This window comes from Periophthalmus magnuspinnatus, chromosome 19 (assembly GCF_009829125.3).
Source record: "Periophthalmus magnuspinnatus isolate fPerMag1 chromosome 19, fPerMag1.2.pri, whole genome shotgun sequence".
Taxonomy (NCBI): domain Eukaryota; kingdom Metazoa; phylum Chordata; class Actinopteri; order Gobiiformes; family Gobiidae; genus Periophthalmus; species Periophthalmus magnuspinnatus.
In genome coordinates this window covers 17,283,017-17,305,367 of record NC_047144.1, presented here as the reverse complement: position 1 = coordinate 17,305,367, position 22,351 = coordinate 17,283,017, and the positions used below count along the sequence as shown (strand labels likewise).

The following is a 22,351-nucleotide window of genomic DNA, read 5'->3' as shown; positions in this document are numbered from 1 at the left end:
AGCTGAGGACCACAGACCAGTGATCAATGCGGGCCATAGTTTGGACACTCCTGATTTAAACTGTCAAAGTAGAGGCCTGTCTCACATCTTCAGGAAGACTGCTCCAGGTTTTAGCTGCACAAAGCTAAAATGCTGAAGGTGCATGATTTGTCTGTTATTACTGTTCATATCTTGATTTACAGACACAATAGTGAAATAAAAACACCAGGATCATATAGAGAGGGTTAATACAAACATTTTAAAACCAAAATGACGAATCTGACAGCAGCAGTTACAGAGAGAGGAGCCACAGTTTTTCAATAGAAAGTGAATTGAAACTAGCAGGTTAGCTATGTCCATTTATATATACAGTCTATGGTCCAATGCTCCGCCCACAAACCTATGTTATTATCGGCGAATACAGCATTTGCAACACAATTAAAGGTAACATGGTGATCTAAATGTGTTATGTGATACAGTTAATACCCCATAGAAGTGTAATACCTCCTCTTTAATACCCCATACCCTCCTCTTTAAATTCATAAATCTGGTTAGTCATATCGGCCCGTGTCCATCTGAAATCATAACAATCATCAAATTCTCGGACCAAGATGCCACTCAAACTACTCCTAACTTTTAAAATTGTGGTTTGGTGATAAATTTACCGCGAGTGAACCTTACTACGCTAACAGAGATGACATAATCTGGAGGTACGTGAACCCTAGCGGACCCAGATCAGCGCCCAGCCGTAAGGAACTCAGCACCAATTAGAAAAGCAGCTGCTGTGTAATTGGAAAGAGATTCACTTTAATGGCAGGAAATTAAAAATGGATCTTTAGCAACGAGGGAAAAATGGACCAAAGTTTGTATGTGTGAGGGGCAGGACTGCGGCGGGGACGGGGCGGGACTGCGGCGGGGACGGGTACAGGGGGATGGGCAGTATATAGAACAGGGATAATATAATGGCAGTATTTTATGCCTGTCCAATCCAGACTGATCTCTCTAAATTCTGGTCCCGACTCCCTCTGTTGTGTCTCAAACCCGGTCAAATGTGATCGTCCAATCAGATTTGTTTATTTCAGTGACACATGTGAAACGAAGGCGCTCATTGGTCGCCAGTGATTTACAAATAAATTCATATTTCTCTCACCTCAGTTTAACCTCAGAGTTTAGGCTTCGCTTTTTGATTTTACAGAAATCTGCCATGTTTTTCAGCCCCTGTGAGATTTTTTTCCTTTATTTTTTCCAATATGTGTCTCTGATTGGCTAATCCACCTGTCAATCACACGTGTGACAAGACTCACATCTTTGTAAAATATTTAAGAAGAGTGTGTACTGGATCTCAGGCAACAAGGAGTATCAACGAGGAGGTATTTTACTTGTCTGGGGTATTAAACAGGGGTATTTGACTTCTTTGGGGTATTAAAGAGGTTTTTTTTTTTCTTCTATGGGGTGTTAAAGAGGAGGCATTTTACTTCTATTAGGTATTAAAGAGGGGGTATTTTATTTGTATTGGGTATTAAAAAGGGTGTTTTATTTCTGTGGGGTATTAAAGAGGAGGTATTTTACTTCTATGGGGTATTAAAGAGGAGGTATTTGACTTCTATGGGACATTAACTGTAACACATAATATTTAGTTCACCATGTTTCCTTTAATTCTTTTGAAAATGCTATACTCACCCAAAACAACATCGTATCATGTTTAATTTTTCACTTTCGTTTTTGACTCTCTGTCCCAAGTCACTCCCCCTTCAGAGCGCAGTGTCCTTTTTTAATCCAGCGATCTGTCCCAGGTCCTATTCAAACCCTCTTCATGGTTAGCAGTACCATTCTATCCAAAGGTCAACCCACAAGCCTACATCACCCATGCTTCAGAAAGTATGCGGTTAACATGCTAGTTGTTGCGTTTACAGCATCGGCAAAACTCCACAAATTGTGCTTATAAACTCATCGTGGTGGGTAATTAGGAAGCTCTGAATGCATAAGGTAAATGAGGAATAACTGGGTGTGTTTTTCAGCCTTTTTAAAGAGTATAAATGGTGTAGAGCGCCCTTAACGCAGAGCTGACTCATTTCTGCTGCTGCGTTTGTCCAACGTTTTACTTGTATCTTTTTATTTTGTCAGAGGACCAAGCTAATAAAACGACGAGCACATCCGCAGACAGGTGGGACTGTCTCTCGCCAAATATAAAGCCTCGGAAAGTCTCTGAAAAATGAACGTCTGAAACTCGATACAGATGTGGGCATTTAGAGAAATCCCAGAATGCAACGCTGCAAATGGACTTATTCCTAAAAAAAGAAAGAAATATATTTAAAGAGGAGGTATTACACTTCTGTGGGTTATTAAAGAGAAGGTATTTGACTTTTATGGGGTATTAAAGAGGAGGTATTTGACATCTATGTGGTGATAAAGGGGGTATTTTACCTCTATGGGGTATTAAACAGGAGGTACTACACTTCTATGTGGTTTTAAAGAAAGGGTATTTTAGTTCTACGGGGTATTAAACAGGAGGTATTGCACTTCTATGGGGTATTAAAGAGAGGGTATTTTACGTCCATGGAATGTTATGGGGGGGTATTTGACTTCTATGGGGGTATTAAAGAGGCAATATGTTCCTTCTTTGGGGTATTAAAGACGGGTATTTTACTTCTATGGGGTATTAAAGACGGGTATTTTACTTCTATGGGGTATTAAAGACGGGTATTTTACTTCTATGGGGTGTTAAAGATGGGTATTTTACTTCTGTGGGGTATTAAAGACGGGTATTTTACTTCTATGGGATATTAAAGACGGGTATTTTACTTCTATGGGGTATTAAAGACGGGTATTTTACTTCTATGGGGTATTAAAGATGGGTATTTTACTTCTGTGGGGTATTAAAGACGGGTATTTTACTTTTATGGGGTATTAAAGACGGGTATTTTACTTCTATGGGGTATTAAAGGGGGGTATTTGACTTCTATGGGGTATTAGCCATAACACAACATATTTAGATCACCATGTTTTGAAAATTCTAAATTCACAGAAAACAACGTATTGCTTTCTGTGCTAAGTCACTCCCCCTTCAGAGCTCTATCGCATCACGACACATTGTGCATCCCACTAATGACACTACTGCACATCACATCAGATTTGTGAAGTTGTAGTGTACAGTTTATTGTCATGTTTTTGTATGTTTATAGAGAATTGTCATGTGGGAGCATGGGCGACCTAGACTTGTGGGCGGAGCCTTGTACAGAATCGTACAGCTAACCGTAAGGAGGGTTTGAATAGGCCCCGGGAAACATCTTTAAATTACTCAACATGCATGGATGACATTTAAAACCTCTTCTGACATGTTTGGGTGGATTTATTTAAGCTGCACTGCTCTATTGCTTTTACCTTCAACAGCCTCGCTCCGGATTGGCTCTTTGGTTGCTATGATACTCGTGGTCGGAATTCCAATCCAATGTTATCATCCCCAACATTCCGTTTTTCACGTAGTGTTAAAATTCCTGTGTGTCTCTGGTTTGGCTTCACCTGAGTCTGTGATCAGCTCCTGAAGCAGACTGGCTCAGGCTCTAATGTGCCGAGGCTGCATCACTCCTCCATTTGGCCGCTGTTCACACAAGGCATCTGGACCAAAGGGGCCCTCTCTCCATCCATCTCTCTCTGTCTCTTTTTCTCTCTTTCCTGTTATAATGGGGGAGGGTCTGTTTTCTGTGGAGCATAGAGACTCTTTCTGTCTCTCTCCCTCTCTGTCTCTCTCTCTCTCTTTCCATCTCTGTCTCTCTCTCTCTCCCTCTCTGTCTCTCTCTCTCTCTCTCTTTCCTGTGTCTCTCTCCTCTCCCTGTGTCTCTCTCATTCTCCGTTTCCCTCTTTCTCTCTCTTTGTCTCTCTCCGTCTCTCTCTCTCTCTCTCTCTCTGTGTCTCTCTCACTTTGTCTCTGTCTCTGTTGCTCTCTCTTTCTGCCTGTCTGTCTCTCTGTTTGTCTGTCTGTCTGTCTCCCTGTCTCTCTCTCTTTCTATCTTTTTCTCTCTCTCTCTCTCTGTCTCTCTCTGTGTCTCTCTCTCTCTGCCTGTCTGTCTCTTTCTCTGTCTGTCTGTCTGCCTGTCTGTCTCTCTCTCTCTCTGTCTGTCTCCGTCTCTCTCTCTTTCTCTCTATCTATTTCTCTCTCTGTGTCTCTCTCTCTGTGTCTCTGTCTCTCTCTCTCTTCATCTTTCTCTCAAACAACAAAAGTATTCAAAAAGGAATAGTGTATTAGCAGAGGTGGATGGAGTACTCCATTTTGTTAGGTACATTTACAGATACAAAGGTAAAAAGCTACTTAAGTATTGCATTAAAATGTACTTTTTAAAGTACCCATTTAAAATGCACTAATAGTAAAAAGTAAAAGTATTTCACACAAGTCCCATTAACAGGACACAAATGAACCAGATAAGACACATGGGACTAGAAATCAACATCACAGTATATTGTGTATATTGTGTCGCAGTATTAGGTATCGAGTCTATTCCTTTGAATCGAAATAGAGTTTGAAATTGTTCTGCAGTGTATTTGTTTGTTTGTTGGTGTATTTCTTGAAGTAAATGTGTGTGTTTTGTTGAATTCATAATGTTTGTTTTCTGATCTAACATGTGCAGCTAACAACTTATTCTACTGTGTGTTTAGTGTGTTCTGTGTGTTTAGTGTGTGTTCTGTGTGTTTAGTGTGCTCTGTCTTTGTATTCACATAAAAAGCCTAACCTCCTTTAAACAAAAGTCAGATATTTATATAATTTAGGCTTTAGTTTATTCCATTTTAAACCATATACAATTTATATTTTTGTAAGATTTTCTTCCAACTAGAAAGTTTAGTATCTTCAGTCTGTGAGCCAGCAGTGAAAGAAGTACTCAGCTGTGTTACTTAAGTAAAAGTACAGATACCAGAGCCAAAAAATACTCAAGTAAAAGTAGCTAACACACACACATGTAGCTCACACCCCCACACACCCCCACAGGTAGCTCACACACACAGGTAGCTCACACACACATGTAGCTAAAACACGCACACACATGTAGCTAACACACACACACAGGTAGCTAACACGCACATGTAGGTAACATGCATATACAGGTAGCTAACACACACATGTAGCTCACACACACACATGTAGCTAACGCACACATGTAGCTAACGCACACAGGTAGCTCTCTCACGCACACACACACTCCAGCACACACACAGTTAGCTAACACAGATAAAATGGAAGGGGTTATTCATTCACTTGTTATTTCTATTCCTTTAAAAATCAACTTTTTAGCTCCTTACACTCTTTATATTTGTGTTTATTTTCCAGGGGGCTGCACTGAAGTATCTCCCCACGATTGTGAACGACGTGAAGCTCGTGTTCGATCCCAAAGAGCTCAGGTGGGTTTGAGCAGCTCTGTATTAGCATAGCGTCCTTGGATTTCCTGTTCGATTTCTTATGCAACTGAAGGAAGTTTTTTAACTTACAAAAACTCATTGTTGTGTTCAGATGCTGCAGGTGTTTTCATTATCTTTCCCTCATATATTTCTGTAAAGATTTTTTCACATTTTGTTCAATAGATTGCTGCGCTCGAGTAGCTCCCATCGTCATGGAAACGCGTAGTGTTGCTTGGCTAAAGTGCCTATTGGAGTTTAAATAGCTGTGATGGCTTTATAAACTTATATTAATAGCAGTCTAAGAAAGCTTTTATACTGTGTGGCAGATAAAGCGTCTGCCCTCTAATGCAAAGGTTGCCGGTTCGAGTTCCTGCTTCTACAGATGTAAGATGTTATTGTGACTTGATCGATATATATTTACGGTTTAAGTGCCCAAGGACGCAACAACAGTGTATGTGTAGCACTGTGTTTGAATGTGTGTAATGCGCGAAGAGATGGAAAAATACGATTATAAACCTGAGCATTTATGTTAGTTTAAGCCTTGGATCAGAAATAATCGATTTAATAAAGTAAACATGGAAAAACAGAAAGAATAACAGCAACTATATCCAAGTTATAATGTGAACACTCCAGTGAGGTCCATCTGGTCTTCTCACGACTGTATATACAAGTGGACATAGCTAACATGCTAGCTGCTGCACTCCAAAACAGGAAGTGATCATGGGCGCGATTCTAGCTCCATCGATTCTGGCTCCAATTCACTTTCTATTGAAAAACTGTGGCCTCTCTCTCTGTAACTGCTGCTGTCAGACTCGTCATTTTGGTCTTAAATGTTCGTATTCACCCGCTCTACATGATTCTGGGGGTTTTATTTTACTATTGTGTCTGTAAATCAAGATTTGAACGTTAGTAACAGACGAATCAGCGCCATCTTTCCCTGAGGTCGCTTCCATTATCGTTAGCAACAGGTTTGATTTGCAGCGTTGCTAAGTGCCTGCTCCATGCTAAACCAGGCGTTTGGGCGAGAAGGGTGTTATTTTCAACAGCCCCGCTCCAGATTGGCTCTTTGGTTGCTATGGTACTCGTAATCGAAATTTCAAATATGGAACTCTTCTCCAAATTCACCGCTATAACCGCTATAACCGCTAGCCTTGATTAGCTTCGTTTGACTGGAGCCGAACGCTGCGGGTGACAGACAATGCCGTGAACTGAATATTATAAACAGAAATATCTCAAATCTAATTAAAATTGCAAGAGAAAGAGCGAATAAGAGAGAGATGGATGTACTAAAAGATGAGATAAGGTTGTTTGCTGTGAAAGAAGCGACAGACCAGTGTAGAAACGTGTAGATGGAGGCAGCTTGTTTAAACTGTTCTGAAGTGGCTCTGACATCTGTGATAAAAGCATTTGCCCTTTATTTCCATCTCATCTTTTCTATGCTCTGCTCGAGGGACAGATGATGGAAAGACGAAGTGCTATGACCTCATTTATAATCGCCGATGTTCGGTAACTCCAGCACAGACAGAGCAGATGAATCCAGAGCCTGTGTTTTCTGTTGGTTCTAGGTTTATTTTCAAGAACAATATACCTGGAAATGATTGTGTACTGCAGCCTTCAATACAACAAACTGCTCATACATTAAATATACACTTTAATCACTAGTGTTTATCTTAAAGGACCGTTGTTACGCGATTTTCTGATCATTGGCGCACTTCCAGGTCCGTCGACTCTGGCTCTAATTCACTTTCTATTGAAAAACTTTGGCCCCTCTCTCTGTAACTGCTGCTGTCAAACTCGTCATTTTGGTCTTAAAATGTTCGTATTAATCCGCTCTACTTGATCCTGGGGTTTTTATTTCACTATTGTGTCTGTAAATCAAGATATGAACATTAATAACAGAAAAATCAGGTGCCTTCTTTCCCCGAGGTCGCCCCTGCCAACAGGTTTGATTGACAGCGTTGCTAAGCGTCTGCTCCTTTCAACAACCTTGCTCCAGATTGGCTGTTTGGTTGCTATGATACACTGGCACTTTAAACCTTTTTATTTAGTTCTGCCTTCGCACTAGATACAAATTTGATATTTAAAGTCACAGTTTGTCAGTATATAACTTTTTAGCTACAAAATAGACTAAGATAAAAGCATTTTTTTTGCATATAAATATATTTTGGTTGGTTTTATTCCGCTAAACTCTGAGTGGGCGTGCATCTCCACAAACCTGACTCTTCCTTGACCTGATTGTTTCCTGTTCTTGTGGCTGTAATAATCCACAGTATGGCATAAAACGTATCTGTCACTACGAAAAATGTTCCGAAGTATGGTTTTAACGTGTACCAATAGGGAAAGCTTCAGAAAGCCGTTCCCTTTTTCAACCCTGAAGGAATTTGTGGAGCCAATCCCTTAAAAATATTGAAAAATAGGTTCATTTTTGGATATGTCTTCCCATAGACTTGCACCAAACCCACGAAAACAGTTTGCTTTGTTTCAGTGTTTTTAGACATGCTAATTAGCTCAAATACATGCTTTTAAAATGGTAGCTACGCAGAGATGCACTTTGTAATCTGAGTCGTCGTGCTGAAGGACGCCCCCTCCCACACAGATGTTCGGGCTGATTAAACTCCTCTCATTAGACGAGTGGGTGGATCAGGTACTGCATCTGTCCCCTGCTCTGAGCTTGTGGTTTAATGTGAAAATATAACTTGTTTTGGCAAATGGTTTGGATATTCATTGATCTTCGTGAGTGCGTTTACTCCATCAGATTCAGTTCTTAAAGGGCCGGTACATGGTTTTTTACATGGATTTGACCCCAGTGCAGATATTTTATGTGTGCTGTGTGCTGCTTGCATTTATTTATAAATCGTTGGATTGTCTAAGAGCCAGGACGTGCATGGTTACCATGAGAGTTGTGAAAAGCGTTTAAAAACTTATCATGGTGAGTAATTAGGATGTTCTGAATGCATAAGATAAGTGAGGAATAATTGTTCAAATTAAGCAATTCTGTTTTTCAGGGTTTTAAGACATGAAAAATCAGGTACAGCATCTTTAAAGTGGCGCAACTTTTACATTTTATGATTCCATGGAGATATATAAAAGTAGAATTTGAAGTTTTATGCCATACTGTGGAGTATTATAGCCAAAGAATCAACATTTCCATGGAAACAAGCCAGCTCATATTAAAGGATATTACAGAAAACTGAGCTTTAAGTCATGTTCTGATGCTGTTACCTCCTCAAAAACACACCTGGAGTTGTGTTTTGTTTCATTCACACATGTTTAAGTAACACTTTATTATTAGTCTGTCTACATCTCCAAAGCTCAAAATGCTCTGTTCCACCTTGTGATGTCATGAAGTTGTAGTTTTCAAGTTTCAACAGCTCCTTTTAACTTTAGTTCAGTAGAGATTGACAATTCCAGAGCTGAAATCATCCAAATGATTCCAATGAAGGTGTATGGAGTTTAAAAACACAGTGGAGCACTTCCTGTATCACCACATGATGACATCACAAGGTGGAACAGAGTGTTTTCTGTTTGAGAGAATCTGCGTGAATGAAACAAAACACAACTCCAGGTCTGTTTGTGATGAGGAAACAACATTAGAACAGAGATCAGGGAATAGACTGATATGGTTCTGTGCAGTGACCATATCAGATCACTGTATCGGACGCACTCACTCAAACCCCGGTATTGACATTTCTAACCCTTCTGCTTCTGTTTTTGTGCCTTTTTGCAGTAAGCTCTTCACAGAATTCATCCTGAAGGTTCCTCTGGGTCGTCTGGTCAAGCAGAAGCTGGACTGTATGATCGATATCGTCCACAGTGACCTATTCTCCAATCACGGTAAGACGCAACAGCATGGATCCTGTTAACTACACTGCCCCCTCTAGGCAGGATAAGGTCAATGACAGGCTGAGTGGAAATGTAGCTAATATTAAAGATGCACTGTGGAACTGTTCTACGACCTCTTAAGGTCAAAATATGTCGGCTGTGTATTATCTGCATGTAATTATGAAGTGTTTTATTGTCAAAGAATCAGTATGTGCACAGTCAACAGTTTGTTAGCTTTACCGTGACAGTTGTGGAAAGTGCTTATAAACTCATCATGGTGAGTAATTAGGATGTTCTGAACGCATAAGGTCAGTGAGGAGTAACTTTGGACCACTGCAAACTGTTTAAAGTGAAGTAGTTCTGTTTATAAGACGGTAAAAATCAGGGACAGAACTTTTAATGCAACACAACTTTCATATTAAGTGCAAGTGTGGAAATGTGGGCAGTTTTAAAGATGCACTGTGGAACTTTTCTAGTCGAGGGTTGGCCACTAGCTTGTCTTCATGGAGATGTTATTGCTTTACCTGGGATGTTGACAGTATGCCATTAAATGTGTCTATTCATGGAGATAAGAAGGTAACTCTTAACTCTAACCTGTTTTTAATGAAATAAATGCAAGAAATGTTTAGTGTCACGCTGTGGAACATTCTAGTTAAATCAGACCTATTGTGCTTGTGTCTCTATAGTTCTCATCTCTGACACCTGTGGATCATTATGTTATAATTTACATAATTTAAATCACAATATTCATCTAAAACGACTTAATAAAAGAAACAAATCCGCTGACTTCCGCGTTAGAAAACTGCAGTGTCCAATGGGAGCTGACGTCGCCGTAAACGTCATCACAACGTCACACTAGCGAGCAGAACTTTTTTTTTTCATTTGTACCAAAATGACTATGCAGCGCTGCTAAATCCTTCGAGTATCATCGATTAAGAAAATAAAACTGGAGAAGGAAGTCTGTACGTCACAGTGGGCGTGTCCAGGTGGAGGTGAAAATGGGGGTAGATCGACAAAAAGGCGTCTTGAAAATAGTCGATTAAAGATTACTCAAACATGAATCACTCCAAATACAACTTCAGAGGCTCAATGAGAAGAAACGACTAGAACATGGTTAATGATCTGAAAAAAAGTTTGTAGAACAGGTCTGACTTAACTGGCAGAAATGAGATGTTTTGCATATAGCTCCATTTGAATTACAACACTACTTTTCACTCCTTATTTGGCTAGTAGTAGTAGAGTTCTTGCGCCTTCTGCTGGCATTTTGTACACACTAACTTCGAGGCTTGGATAAATTACATGATCTCCCATGTCTTCATCTTTAAAGTATTTTTTAGGAGTACTGTTATAGTTCTCTGGTATACGTTTTGCTTCACACAACTGTATCTTTTGCCTTTCCTTTAAACTTTTAAGGACAGGACTCTGCAGCCTGTGGTCGCTGTGTGCGCCTCCTGTGGTCACTGTGTGCGCCCCCTGCTGGTAGTGTTGACTCTTGGACCTCCCATATGTTTGGATCATATTGAGATCAAAATTGACCTGTTACCAAATACTGGGGTTGTCAAAAAAGTTATGCAGATAGTAAAAGTAGCATCGAAACAAAATATGAATTGATACAGAAAACAGGAGCGTTTAACTCGGAAATTGCCACTTTATGACATCACAAGGTGGAACAGAGCATTTTGAGTTTTGGAGATGTAGACAGACTAATAATAATATAAGATCTGCGTAAAAACGGACCTTTAAAGGGGTTTGTAGGGTCAAAATAAGCGTCCCTATTGTCTCCGAACCAGGAAGTAAGGCCAGTGCGTTGTTAGCATGCTAGCTGTTGTTACCTTTACCATGAACTTTTCCAAAAACCCTTACAATCTCATTGCCGCGAGTAATTAGAATGTTCACAGCACATTACGACTAATAAGAACTGTTAAAAACCCATATTCTACTGAAGTTAGAGAAATAATTATTATTTTGGGTAAAAAATTCCTCTCTATTCTTTCTAAAATATTATCAAAATTGATTTACCTAGCGTCCTGATATCGAGCGTGCAATTTTACGACACTTAAGCAAACAAAAATATAAAGTAAAATGACAAAACTAGCTCCAGTTCCTAAACCTTCGTAATTACGTCTCTGAAATGACTCATCCAGCAGCTATAAAAAGCTTTTAAAATAATGACTTTTCTTATCCCCAGGTGGCCTATGTAAAAATCTACCCATCATTCAATGCACTAGTGAAACGCACCTTAAAAACACATTAAAATATAATAAAATGTGCAGTGTAAACGGCTGTGCGTCACCACTGGTCTGTGATGGAAGTGTTTATGTTCCCGTCGACTGCACATTCATTAACATAAGAACCACTTTGCCGTCGCATGGTTTAAAGTGTGTCCCCTGTAGCGTTTGTTCAGGGGATAATATGACTTTTTAGACAGAAAAACACAGGAAATGAGTATCACGTTTCTAAGGTTGATTAGAAATTGGAAGTTTGTGTGTTTTGAATGTCATTTGTATGCGTCGTCTGCGCTTGGCTTTGGAGATAAGAACGTAAAGAAGTGCGTATGGTGACAGCTTTTTTTAATTATTACTTGGTTCTTGGTTCAGTGGGATAGTCAGTGTTTATCGCAGTTTTACGTGAATTAAGTGGCAGTTTTTGGAGAGGAAGGAAGTGTCCGAATGTCCAGACCACAGACTGTATAAAGAAGTGGACGGAGTGAGTGTGACGTCACCTCCGGTCAAATGAAGCTCATCGAGGCTAACGGTTATAGCGCCCAATTTGGAGCAGAGAACCATATTTGGAATTCCGACCGCGAGTATCATAGCAACAAAAGAGCCATTCTAGAGCGAGGCTGTCACTGGTTTAGCAGGGAGCGGGCACTTAGCAACAGGTTTGATTGACAGCGTTGCTAACAGGGTGCAACCTTGGAGAAAGAAAGCAGCTGATTTCTCTGTTGTTAATGTTCATATCTTGATTTACAGACACAATAGTGAAATAAAAACGTCAGGATCATGAAGAGCGGGTTAATACAAACATTTTAAGACCAAAATGACGAAGTTTTTTGATAGAAAGTGAATTGGAGCCAGAGCCGATAGAGCCAGAAGCGCGTCCATGATCACTTCCTGTTTTGTAATGTGGCAGCTAGCATGTTAGCTATGTCCATTTATATATACAGTCCGTGAGAAGACCAGATGGACCTCATTGTAGTGTTCACATTGTAACTTAGATACAGTTGTTGTTCGTCCATGTTTACTCCATTAAGTTGATTATTTCTGATCCAAGGCTTAAACTAACGTAAATTCTCAGGTTTATGATTGCAGTTTTTCAATAGAAAGTAAATTGGAGCCAGAGTCGATGGAGCCGGAAGCGCTGCCATGATCACTTCCTATTTATTTTGTGGTTGGTTGGTCATCTTGTTAATGGCTAAAATTGTTGTAGCGGTTCAAATCCATTTGCCAAACATCAGGCGTTTTTTTTTTTTTTTTTTTGGAGAGTGTTTTCGGAGCTTGATAGTTCCAGTTGGCTTGTGCCGCTCGGAGCCTGGCCCTAACTTATGCGTTTATGTCCAAATCTCTTATTTAAGACAAAACGAAAGCAAAAATCCATCCAAAAACAAGTAGTTTGATTTGACATGACTGGATCAATAGACAGACGGAGAGACGGAGAGTGAGGGGGAGGCTTTATTAAAGGAGCGGTATGTCGTCTCCACTCCCAACAGTCAGTTTAAAGAAGTGGACTAAGTGAGTGTGACGTCACCCACAGCGTTGGGCTCCAGTCAAACGAAGCTCATCGAGACTCGCAGTTAAACTAATTATAAACATTAATCTGGCTGTTTTTTGTTAACTTAAGTGCAGTGTTTGTTCGGGGCTCATGTTGATCCATATTGTGTTCCTGTTTTTCCTGAAGCGGTGCCATTACACTGAGCTCATAATGGGATTAATAAAAGTATTTAATATCACATCCTGGAGCGACGTAACACACACCAAGACGCTACAGTATTAAGTCATTAAAGCTCCAAATGGAACGAAAAAGTAGTTGAAATATCGCTTAAATCAGTCCTATTGAGCTTGTGTCTCTATAGTTCTCATCTCTGATCTCTGTGGATCATTATGTTATAATTTACACATTTTAAATCACAATATTCAGCTAAAATGACGTAATAAAAGAAATAAATCCAATGACTGCGGTATCCAATGGGAGCTGGCGTCGCTGTAACCGTCATCACAACAAAGCGCTGCATGCTGTTGGCGCCCCCTGTGGGTAGCTGCACTTTTTTTTTTTTTATTTGTGCCAAAGCGACTACACGACGCTGCCGAATCCTACGAGTATCACAGATTAAGAAAATAAAACTGGAGAAGGAAGTGTGTACGTCACAGTGGGCGTGTCCAGGTGGAGGTGAAAACGGGGATCGATCGACAAAATGGCGTCTTGAAAATAGTCGATTAAAGATTACTCAAACATGAATCACTCCAAATACAACTTCAGAGGCTCAATGAAAAGAAACGACTCCAACATCGTTAAAGCTCTGAAAAGAACAGTTTGAAGAATAGGTCTGATTTAAACCTTTGAAATCCCTTTTATTGCGTAGGCGCTTTGACAGTAGCCATCTTTACACTCTCATATTTCTTCCCATTGACAGAGACACAACACAACCCTATTAACCGCGTTCATCGATTATCGCTTTCTGTCAATACTCCGTCATTATTTGAAAGAGCATGTTACCGCTTTAATGAGCCAGTCAGCAGCTGTGATCTTTTAAACGGACTGTATAACTCACTATCTATAGACAGACGCGTACAAACAAGCAAGGCCGATAGTCGATGGTAACAACAGGAGGTCAGCAGTTACAAACAAGCCGACCTCTTCTGACCTCTTCATAAACAATGTGGAGTTGTATTGATTAGAAAACGGCTCAGTGGTACAAATTGCTGTTAGACTGGGTGACAAACATAGACTGTATATATAAACGGACGTAGCTAACCCGCTAGCCGCCTCGTTCCAAATAAGAAGTGATCATGGGCGAGCTTCGGCTCCATCGACTCTGGCTCCAGTTCGCTTTCTTTTGAAAAACTGTTTAAAACCGCTAGCCTCGATGCGCTTCATTTAGCCGGAGCCGAACAACGTCACGCTCGGTTAAGTCCACGTCTTTATGCAATCTGTGGTGACAACGCAAGAGCTAACGAAGGTAATGAAGCGTAGGACACCAAAAGACGACCGCTATATATGGATTATTCCCAATCCGAAACAAAATTGCAATTTGGATGGTTGGATTTGACGCATTACAAAGGCAGTAGTTAGTTGAAGGATGGTAAAAATCGCTTATTTTTGTTAAAAGTCCTACATTACACAAAATTGACTCTTGTGAAGCTTTAAGTAATGTTCTAATGCATTTACCTCCTCAAAAACAGACCTGGAGTTGTGTTTTGTTTCATTCACACGTGTTTGAGTAACCTTCTGTCTACATCTCCAAAGCTCAAAATGCTCTGTTCCACCTTGTGATGTCATGAAGTGGTAGTTTTAACAGCTCCTTTTACCTTTAGTTCAGTACAGATTGGCAATTCCAGGAGTCTGAAATGATCCAAATGATTCTAAATGTGAAGGTGTGTGGAGTTTAAAAACACAGTGGAGCACTTCCTGTATTACCACATGATGACATCACAAGGTGGAACAGAGTGTTTTCCGTTTGAGAGAAGAACTCAGACTAAATATGCAGGTTTTGTGTGTTAAACATGTGTGAATGAAACAAAACACAACTCCAGGTCTGTTTGTGACGACGGGCCCTTTAACTATACGTCATACAAAGGTGTAATACTTCTTCTTTAAGTGACATAATTTCCTCTGAAAACATCATAATATCCTCATCCAACCTGGCAACCCTGTAGTTCACATCTTTACAAACATGTTCTGAAATACCTGGATTGCATTCGTCTTCTCTCTGCTCCTGAATGTGTCTTCACTCTGAGCTCTATTCAGAATCTTAAATTGCAAATCTAATCTCTGTGATCGTGAGAAAATAGCGTTTAGAGCGAGAACCATGTGGAAGCAATTGGTTGTGACTTTTTAGTCATAATGCTAAGAGAGAAATAAATGAGTGGGAATATGGTCTTTAATTCATCGGTGGAAGTTAATTAAGTACATCTAGTAACGTGCTGTACTTAAGTAAACATTTCAGTGTGTGCTTTTTACTTTTACTTCACTAGTATCTGTACTTTCTACTCCGCTACATTTTTTAACTGGAAAAGTAAAAGTATTTTTTATTATCATGTGAGACCTGCTGAAAAGGCTGAGGTTTTATTTTTAACACGTTCAGAATTTGAGCAAAACAAAAATATACAATTAAAAACAAGTAGAAATCTGTGTGTATCTGTGTGTGAATACTTTTACTTTTTACTCTTTAAGTATATTTTTAAACGAGTACTCTTAATACTTTTATGTAAGTAGTTTTCTCATGTGTTACTTGGGTATTTTTGCTCCAGTGTCTGTACTTTTTTCCTTTAAAACAATGAAAGAAATGTAATTATGTTTGGTTTTGCAGTTTATTTTATATTTAAACAAAAGATCTGACCTCTTCTCAAGACATACATTTTTAAATAACAATCAATTATTTAAGTCTGTGACAGAAAAACAGCTTTCAAGTTTCTACTCATCCTTTTCTTACTTTTTCCCCATAACCTTCTTGAAGCCAAATCCATTTAAACGTCCTTCCAACATGGCAACACGCGCACAATGCCTCCCAGATCACTATCAGCGGATTTAATAAAAATATGATAATCTGGTGGCCTTGAGCTCGGGCTTACCTGCCTCCTGGGGACTCTGACTTTGTACCTTATCTTTGCCGGCCTCCATTTTAAAAAACCACACGCATCTTAACCTCAGGCCGATGCAGATGGTTTGGTTTTCACACAGACGGATTCCAGTTTTAAGTCTCAAAGTTTAGCCAGATCATGTAAATGTTTAACTTAAAGGGCTCATATTACAGTATTTTCTTACTTTCTTTCGCACAAACCCTGCATATTTACGCTGAGTTCTAAGTGTCTTGCCCCAGGACACATCAACAGTATTCGTTTGTAGAAGCTGGAATCGCACCACCAACCTGTGGATCAATGGATCTGACCGCTCAACCAATGATCTTTATGTCGAGAGCGGGATTTGAACCAGCAACCTTCGGATCAATTCGGACAAACGCTCCCAACTGAGCTACTGTCGCTTGCGTTTAACTTATCTATTTCCATGGAGACGAGCATGTGATGCCCCCAGGTCGAGTTATAAGTTACATCTGTGGAAAAATGAGTCCACTCACTGTAAGAATCCACGCTTTTACGACAATAAAACACCTCTAAGTGAATAAATACAGGCTACGTTTAATGCTATACTGTGGAACACTCTAGGCAAAGCAATAACATCTCCATACAAACAAGCTGGTGGCAGATCCTCCACGAGAAAAGTTACACAATGCATCTTTAGTGACGGATCTAGATATAGACTGTATAAAGAAGTGGACTTTTAGCTCCAGTCAAATGAAGCTCATCGAGGCTAGAGCAGTTATAGCGGCCAATTTAGAGACGATTTCCATATTTGGAATCACAACCACGAGTATCATAGCAACCAAAGAGCCAATCCGGAGCGAGGTTGTTGAAGATAATGCCCCTTCCTGCCCACAACGCTGGTTTAGCAGGGAGCAGGTACTTAGCAACGTTCTCAGTCAAACCTGTTGCTAACCCTGACTGGAGCTATCTCGTGGAAAGAAGGCGCCCAATTTGTCTGTTATTAATGTTCATAACTTTAGTTACAGACACAATAGCGAAATAAATAACCCCAGGATCATGTAGAGCAGGTTAATACGAACATTTTAAGACCAAAACGACGAGTCTGACAGCAGCAGTTACAGAGAGAGGAGCCACGATTTTTCAGTAGAAAGTGAATTGAAGCCAGAGTCGATGGAGCCGGAAGCACAACCATGATCACTTCCTGTTTGGAACGTAGCCGCTAGCATGTTAGCTATGTCAGTTATATATACAGTCTACAGTCGGAATAGGCTGATACTATCGCAGCTTTAACTAATTACTTGATAACAGGGTAAAACACACAGTTATTTAAACACAACCAAGCCATTTTTTATAGATTTTTTTTTTTTTGCATTCGTGAAGTGAATTCCCTAATTGGCGTTCATGTTGTTCTAAATGACTGGTTTCTAGCGAGCGCTTATGTCAGGGTCCTTGGTGACGTTTGACAGCTGTATTGTTGTATTGTTGATTGCTTAAGCAGCTCATTTTAATAGATAAATGAATTGTGTACACTGTGGTAATGTGTCTGAGGGAGGCTGGGAGGAAGCCATTAAGGAGCCACAGGATGCTCCATATGTTTCACTGGGCTTTGTCTTGTCTGTGTCTGTTAATATTCATCAGAGCTGGAAGAAAACGCCAAAATATATTCCAAAGTATTGTTATTTTAATATAGGAGTACACTAAAGTTTATTGATCTGCAAGAGAAATAAGTGTAAAAGCGCGATATAAAAATGTAACTATTTCCCATAATAATAAAGAACAAAATATATCTGGTAATAAAATCCAAAATAAGCTGCAAAAATGGCAATACTCTTGTGTAAATCAAAATTATACAGTAAAATGCGTCACCGTGTAAGTACGTAGGAGGAGAACATCTGAGTTATGGTCTCGAGTTGAAGTTGGGGACTGGATTTTCAGATTTCAAGGTTGAGATTTACACGTACTATTTGTGACTTAGTTTGGCACTTTGAGCGACTTCGATCGATTAAATCCAATTACATACATACCTTTTCACAAAGACATGACCTTTTTTAATACTACCACACTGAAATGATTTTAATTTACATTTTTTAACGTATAGTATTCATGCTATTTATTATTTTTAACATTTTAACACACACCGTAACTCCACAACCAATTGTGCTCTCGTGTAAATTCAGACGGCATGTCAAAGCAGAGGCATGAGGCTCTTTAAATACTTTACTGTCATTACGGTAATGTGCTTTCATGGTCCCTTGAAGATGTCCAATCAGAGCGCAATTGTCACCGGGATCCTCCCAGTCAATGCTGGGGCATCACTCTGTCCGTGTCTCATGCTGTGTCTCAATTCACCAAAGTGCCCTTAAACTCTTGTTGCGTTCGAACGGCGCATTTAAGTCGGGCGGGTACTTCGATAGGCACATCGAAGGGTGCATTTGTCAAATTGGGACAATTGGGACTTCTGGAGACGCTCACAGTCCACAAATCATATGAGTCGGGTGCATGTCTTGACCTCCACCGAACCCCTGAGGCTGACTCACCGAACCCCTAGGGTTCGATCGAACCCAGGTTAAGAACCACTGTACTAGAGTAATATTTCATTTTTATTCTTTTTTTATGCAGCATTTCTGAGGATTAGGGTTTGTGGTTAGGGTAGGTTAGGATAAGGGTTGGAGTTTTGGATTGGGCTTGAGGTTTAGGGTAAGTTAGAGTAAGAGTTGGGGTCAGGGGTTAAGAGTTTGGTTTTGGGTTGGGGTAAATTGGGGTCAGGGGTGAGGGTAAGGGTTGGGGTCAAAGGTTAGGGTAACAGTTAGAGGTCAGGTGTTAGGGTAAGGGTCTGGAGTCAGGGGTTAGGTTAAGGGTTGGGGTCAGGGGTTAGGAGGTATCTTAAAATCTCCTAATAGTAAAATGAGATGAGCAGTGAAACGTTTTCACTCCTACACTGACTTGTCCAGTCGACAGATTTCATTTGACATTTTTCTTTTACTATGCATCAGACCTGGACGACTGAGGGATTACACAGACATCCATCTCCTCATAATGACTTTGACCAACTCTGAAACGAGCTCATGCCGTTTCACCTCTGCTCTGAGGAAGCACTGGGCAGAGACTCCACACTCAGTAATAAACTTTATGGACTCATTTGGACGTCGTAAAAACAGCCAACCTTTGCTTTGATCACTGCTTTTCACTTTTGGCATTTCCTGACCCTGACTCGGCACAGCTGGACAGTGGAAACCATTTTAGGAGAGTTCATCAAGAAGCTCAGTGAGGGAAGGCCAAGGGTTTGCAGCTGTCCACAAAGCAAATGGAGGAGACTGTGAGGATTTGAATACAAAATTAGGAGTTATACGCAATTATGTAGTAAAGAAAAAAGTCAGATATCTTACTTTATATATTTGATATCTTCTGTGTGTATATACAATGTAAAACGTCGAAAAAATATTGAAAACAATGCGTGGTGGTGTATGTTTTTTATTCTGTTCTTTCATTCTTAACTATGGGCCAAATACCGTAAATTTCGGATTATAAGCCGCTACTTTTTTTCCACGCTTTGAACCCTGCGGCTTTTACAGCAGTGCGGCTTATATATGGAATTTTACTGGATAACGGACCCTGGGGGGCGCTCTCTAGCTGTAAACGTAAAAGTGAGACAGACGTGGGGAAAGATTCTGCTCTGAAGAATTCACTAGTTTTGATTTTGAACGATCATTTTGCGCATCATGAAATGGATATGATGCAGTTTTTAAGATAAAGAAACAGAAAGGAAACAGAGCAGGGGTCGGCCTTTAACACGCAAAGAGCCATTTGGACCCACTTTCCACATAAAATAAAACACTGGGAGCCGCAAATACTTTTTGACATCTAAAATGAATCTAACACTGTATAATAACAATAATGTAACGGAATAATGTAGGTTTTACTTTCACGGACAAGCCTTCTACACGTGGCAGATAAATATGGCAAAAACAACTTAAGTGCATTAAAAAAATACAACTCACCAAACCGCTGCATCAGAGGGAGCCCTGCGCTGATTATGTGATTATGTCTACTCTACTCCGCAGTTTCTTTAAAAAAACAACAACAAAAAAACTCGTAGCGTATCGTTTAATCCCAGGTGCTTATTCTCCATGTGCCAAAGCAGTTTTGAAGGTTTCATTGCCTTATTTGCTTTTCCCGTATGTTACGTAGAGCGGACTGTGCGCGTGAGTCACCTGCAGCGACAAAACCAGATTTTAAGTAGGCATTGTCTGTTAAATTTATCTTTCTTTTTCTTGGAGGTCGTAGTCTCTTCTTCTGGCTCCTCAGTTGTCCTTTTCCCCTTTGTTAAAAAGATCTCCAAAGACTTTTGTTTTGGCTCATTTTCACTCGCTTGTGGCTCTACTTTTGTGCGTCGTGTCTGATGTGTTATACGTGATACGTCACCGCGGAGACAAGAGCAGATAATATACTTGCTACTACATCAAATAGATTTCTGTGGCGATTTCCAGCAGGATTTTCATGATACATCTACGGACGAGCTTATTAGTGTGTCATTAGGGACGGGCCAAAGTTGCTCCTGACCCCTGTGCGCACAACGTCTGAAAATCAGGGCTCTTTACGCAGGACTGAGCTGTGTCTGTCAGTTCCCAAGCCACGCAGAGCCGCAGTATGAGGCGGAGAGAGGCGCATGCGGCTCCGGAGCCGCGAGTTGCCGACCCCTGAAATAGAGCCACTGCACGTAAGCTCGACATCAATGAATCCAACTTGGTCAATGTAAAAAGACAACAAAAGTTTTCAGAGGAAATAAAAGCAGATTTTCTGTGTTGGTGCAGCTTTATTTTCTAAACCTGCAGATGTGTTCATCCCGTGTTGTTGTCGTGTTGGTGCCAATTTTCAGGCACAGTTTAAAAAAAAGCGTGTCGGTGCAGCGTCTTTCTGCGTAAATATCTCATGTTACAATATGAAAACCTGCGGCTTTTATTCAGGTGCGGCTTATATATGTACAAAATTGATTTTCTCTTCAAATTTAGCTGGTGCGGCTTATATCAAGGTGCGCTCTGTAGTCCGAAATTTACGGTAATATTAATCTGAAGCATAGACTGTATAAAGAAGTGACGTCACCCACAGCGTTCGGCTCCAGTCAAATGAAGCTCATTGAGGCTAGAGCAGTTATAGCTGCGAATTTGGAGCCAATTTCCATATTAGGAATTCCAAGCGCGAGTTTCGTAGCAACGGAAGAGCCAATCCGGAGTGAGGCTGTTGAAGGTAACGCCCCTTTCCGTCGCACAACTGATTTAGCAAGGCTAAAGCTTAGCACCGCTGTCAATCAAACCTGTTGCTAACGCTAGCGGGGGCGACATCAGAGAAAGAAGGCGCCTGATTTGTCATATCTTGATTTACAGACACAATAGTGAAATTAAACCCCAGGAGCATATAGAGCGGGTTAATACGAACATTTTAAGACCAAAATGACGAGTCTGACAGCAGCAGTTACAGAGAGAGGGACCACAGTTTTTCAATAGAAAATGAATTGAAGCCAGAGTCGATGGAAGTGGAATTGCACCCATTCTCACTTCGGTATGCTAGCTATGTCCATTTATATATACAGACCGAGACTTACGTTAGCATTCATAGTCTTTTGTCTGGGTTTGTGTGACTTTTGCCTTATGTTAACGTTCATATCACTTGCGTACCTGTCTCCGTAGATTGCCGTGAGATCCTGTTGCCGTTGACGACCGAGCAGCTGAAGTTTCACCTGGAGAAACGGGACGAGATGAAGAGGGAGGAACTGAGCGCGTGCTGCCAACTTCTCAGCGACATCCTCCAAGTGCTTTACAGGAAGGATGTGGTAAGAGACAACGGTTATGTTTATAAATGTGTTAGGAATATTAATCTATTTTAAAGTTGTTTTGCCTTGTCAGCTTCAAATTACTTTGTCCATTTAGTAGTAGATTTACACAACAACCCAATTTGAATCATGACATGAGCAAAAGGGTTTAGGCCAAAGTTTTTTGTTTCAGATTTTATCCAGTTTTAAAGTTTTGTGGATTGGTTTAAAGGTCCAATATTGTGCTAAATTGATTCTTGTAAAGCTTTACGCCATGTTCTAATGCTGTTTCCTCCTCAAAAACAGACCTGGAGTTGTGTTGTGTTTCATTCACACATGTTTGAGTAACACTTTATTATTAGTCTGTTACATCTCCAAAGCTCAAAATGCTCTGTTTCACCTTGTGATGTCACAAAGTGGTAGTTTTCAAGTTAACCGCTACGTTTTACCTTTTTTTTAAAATAGAGATTGGCAATTCCAGAGCTAAAATTATTCAAATGATTCTAGTGAAGGTGTGTGGAGTTTAAAAACACAGTGGAGCACTTCCTGTGTGTTACATGATGACATCACAAGGTGGAACAGAGTGTTTTCAGTTTGAGAG

At 40.2% G+C, this 22,351-nt stretch overlaps 1 protein-coding gene across 1 annotated transcript in view; it reads left to right on the top strand.

The window, feature by feature from the left end:
- The window catches only part of dock1 (dedicator of cytokinesis 1), a 361,518-nt gene that overhangs the window by 99,867 nt on the left and 239,300 nt on the right, over positions 1-22,351 (top strand). Inside the window, exons 23-25 of the mRNA XM_033984239.2 lie at positions 5,297-5,367; positions 9,092-9,198; positions 21,629-21,771. Coding sequence (XP_033840130.1) covers positions 5,297-5,367; positions 9,092-9,198; positions 21,629-21,771 — 321 coding nt within the window. The remainder of the gene's footprint in view (positions 1-5,296; positions 5,368-9,091; positions 9,199-21,628; positions 21,772-22,351) is intronic.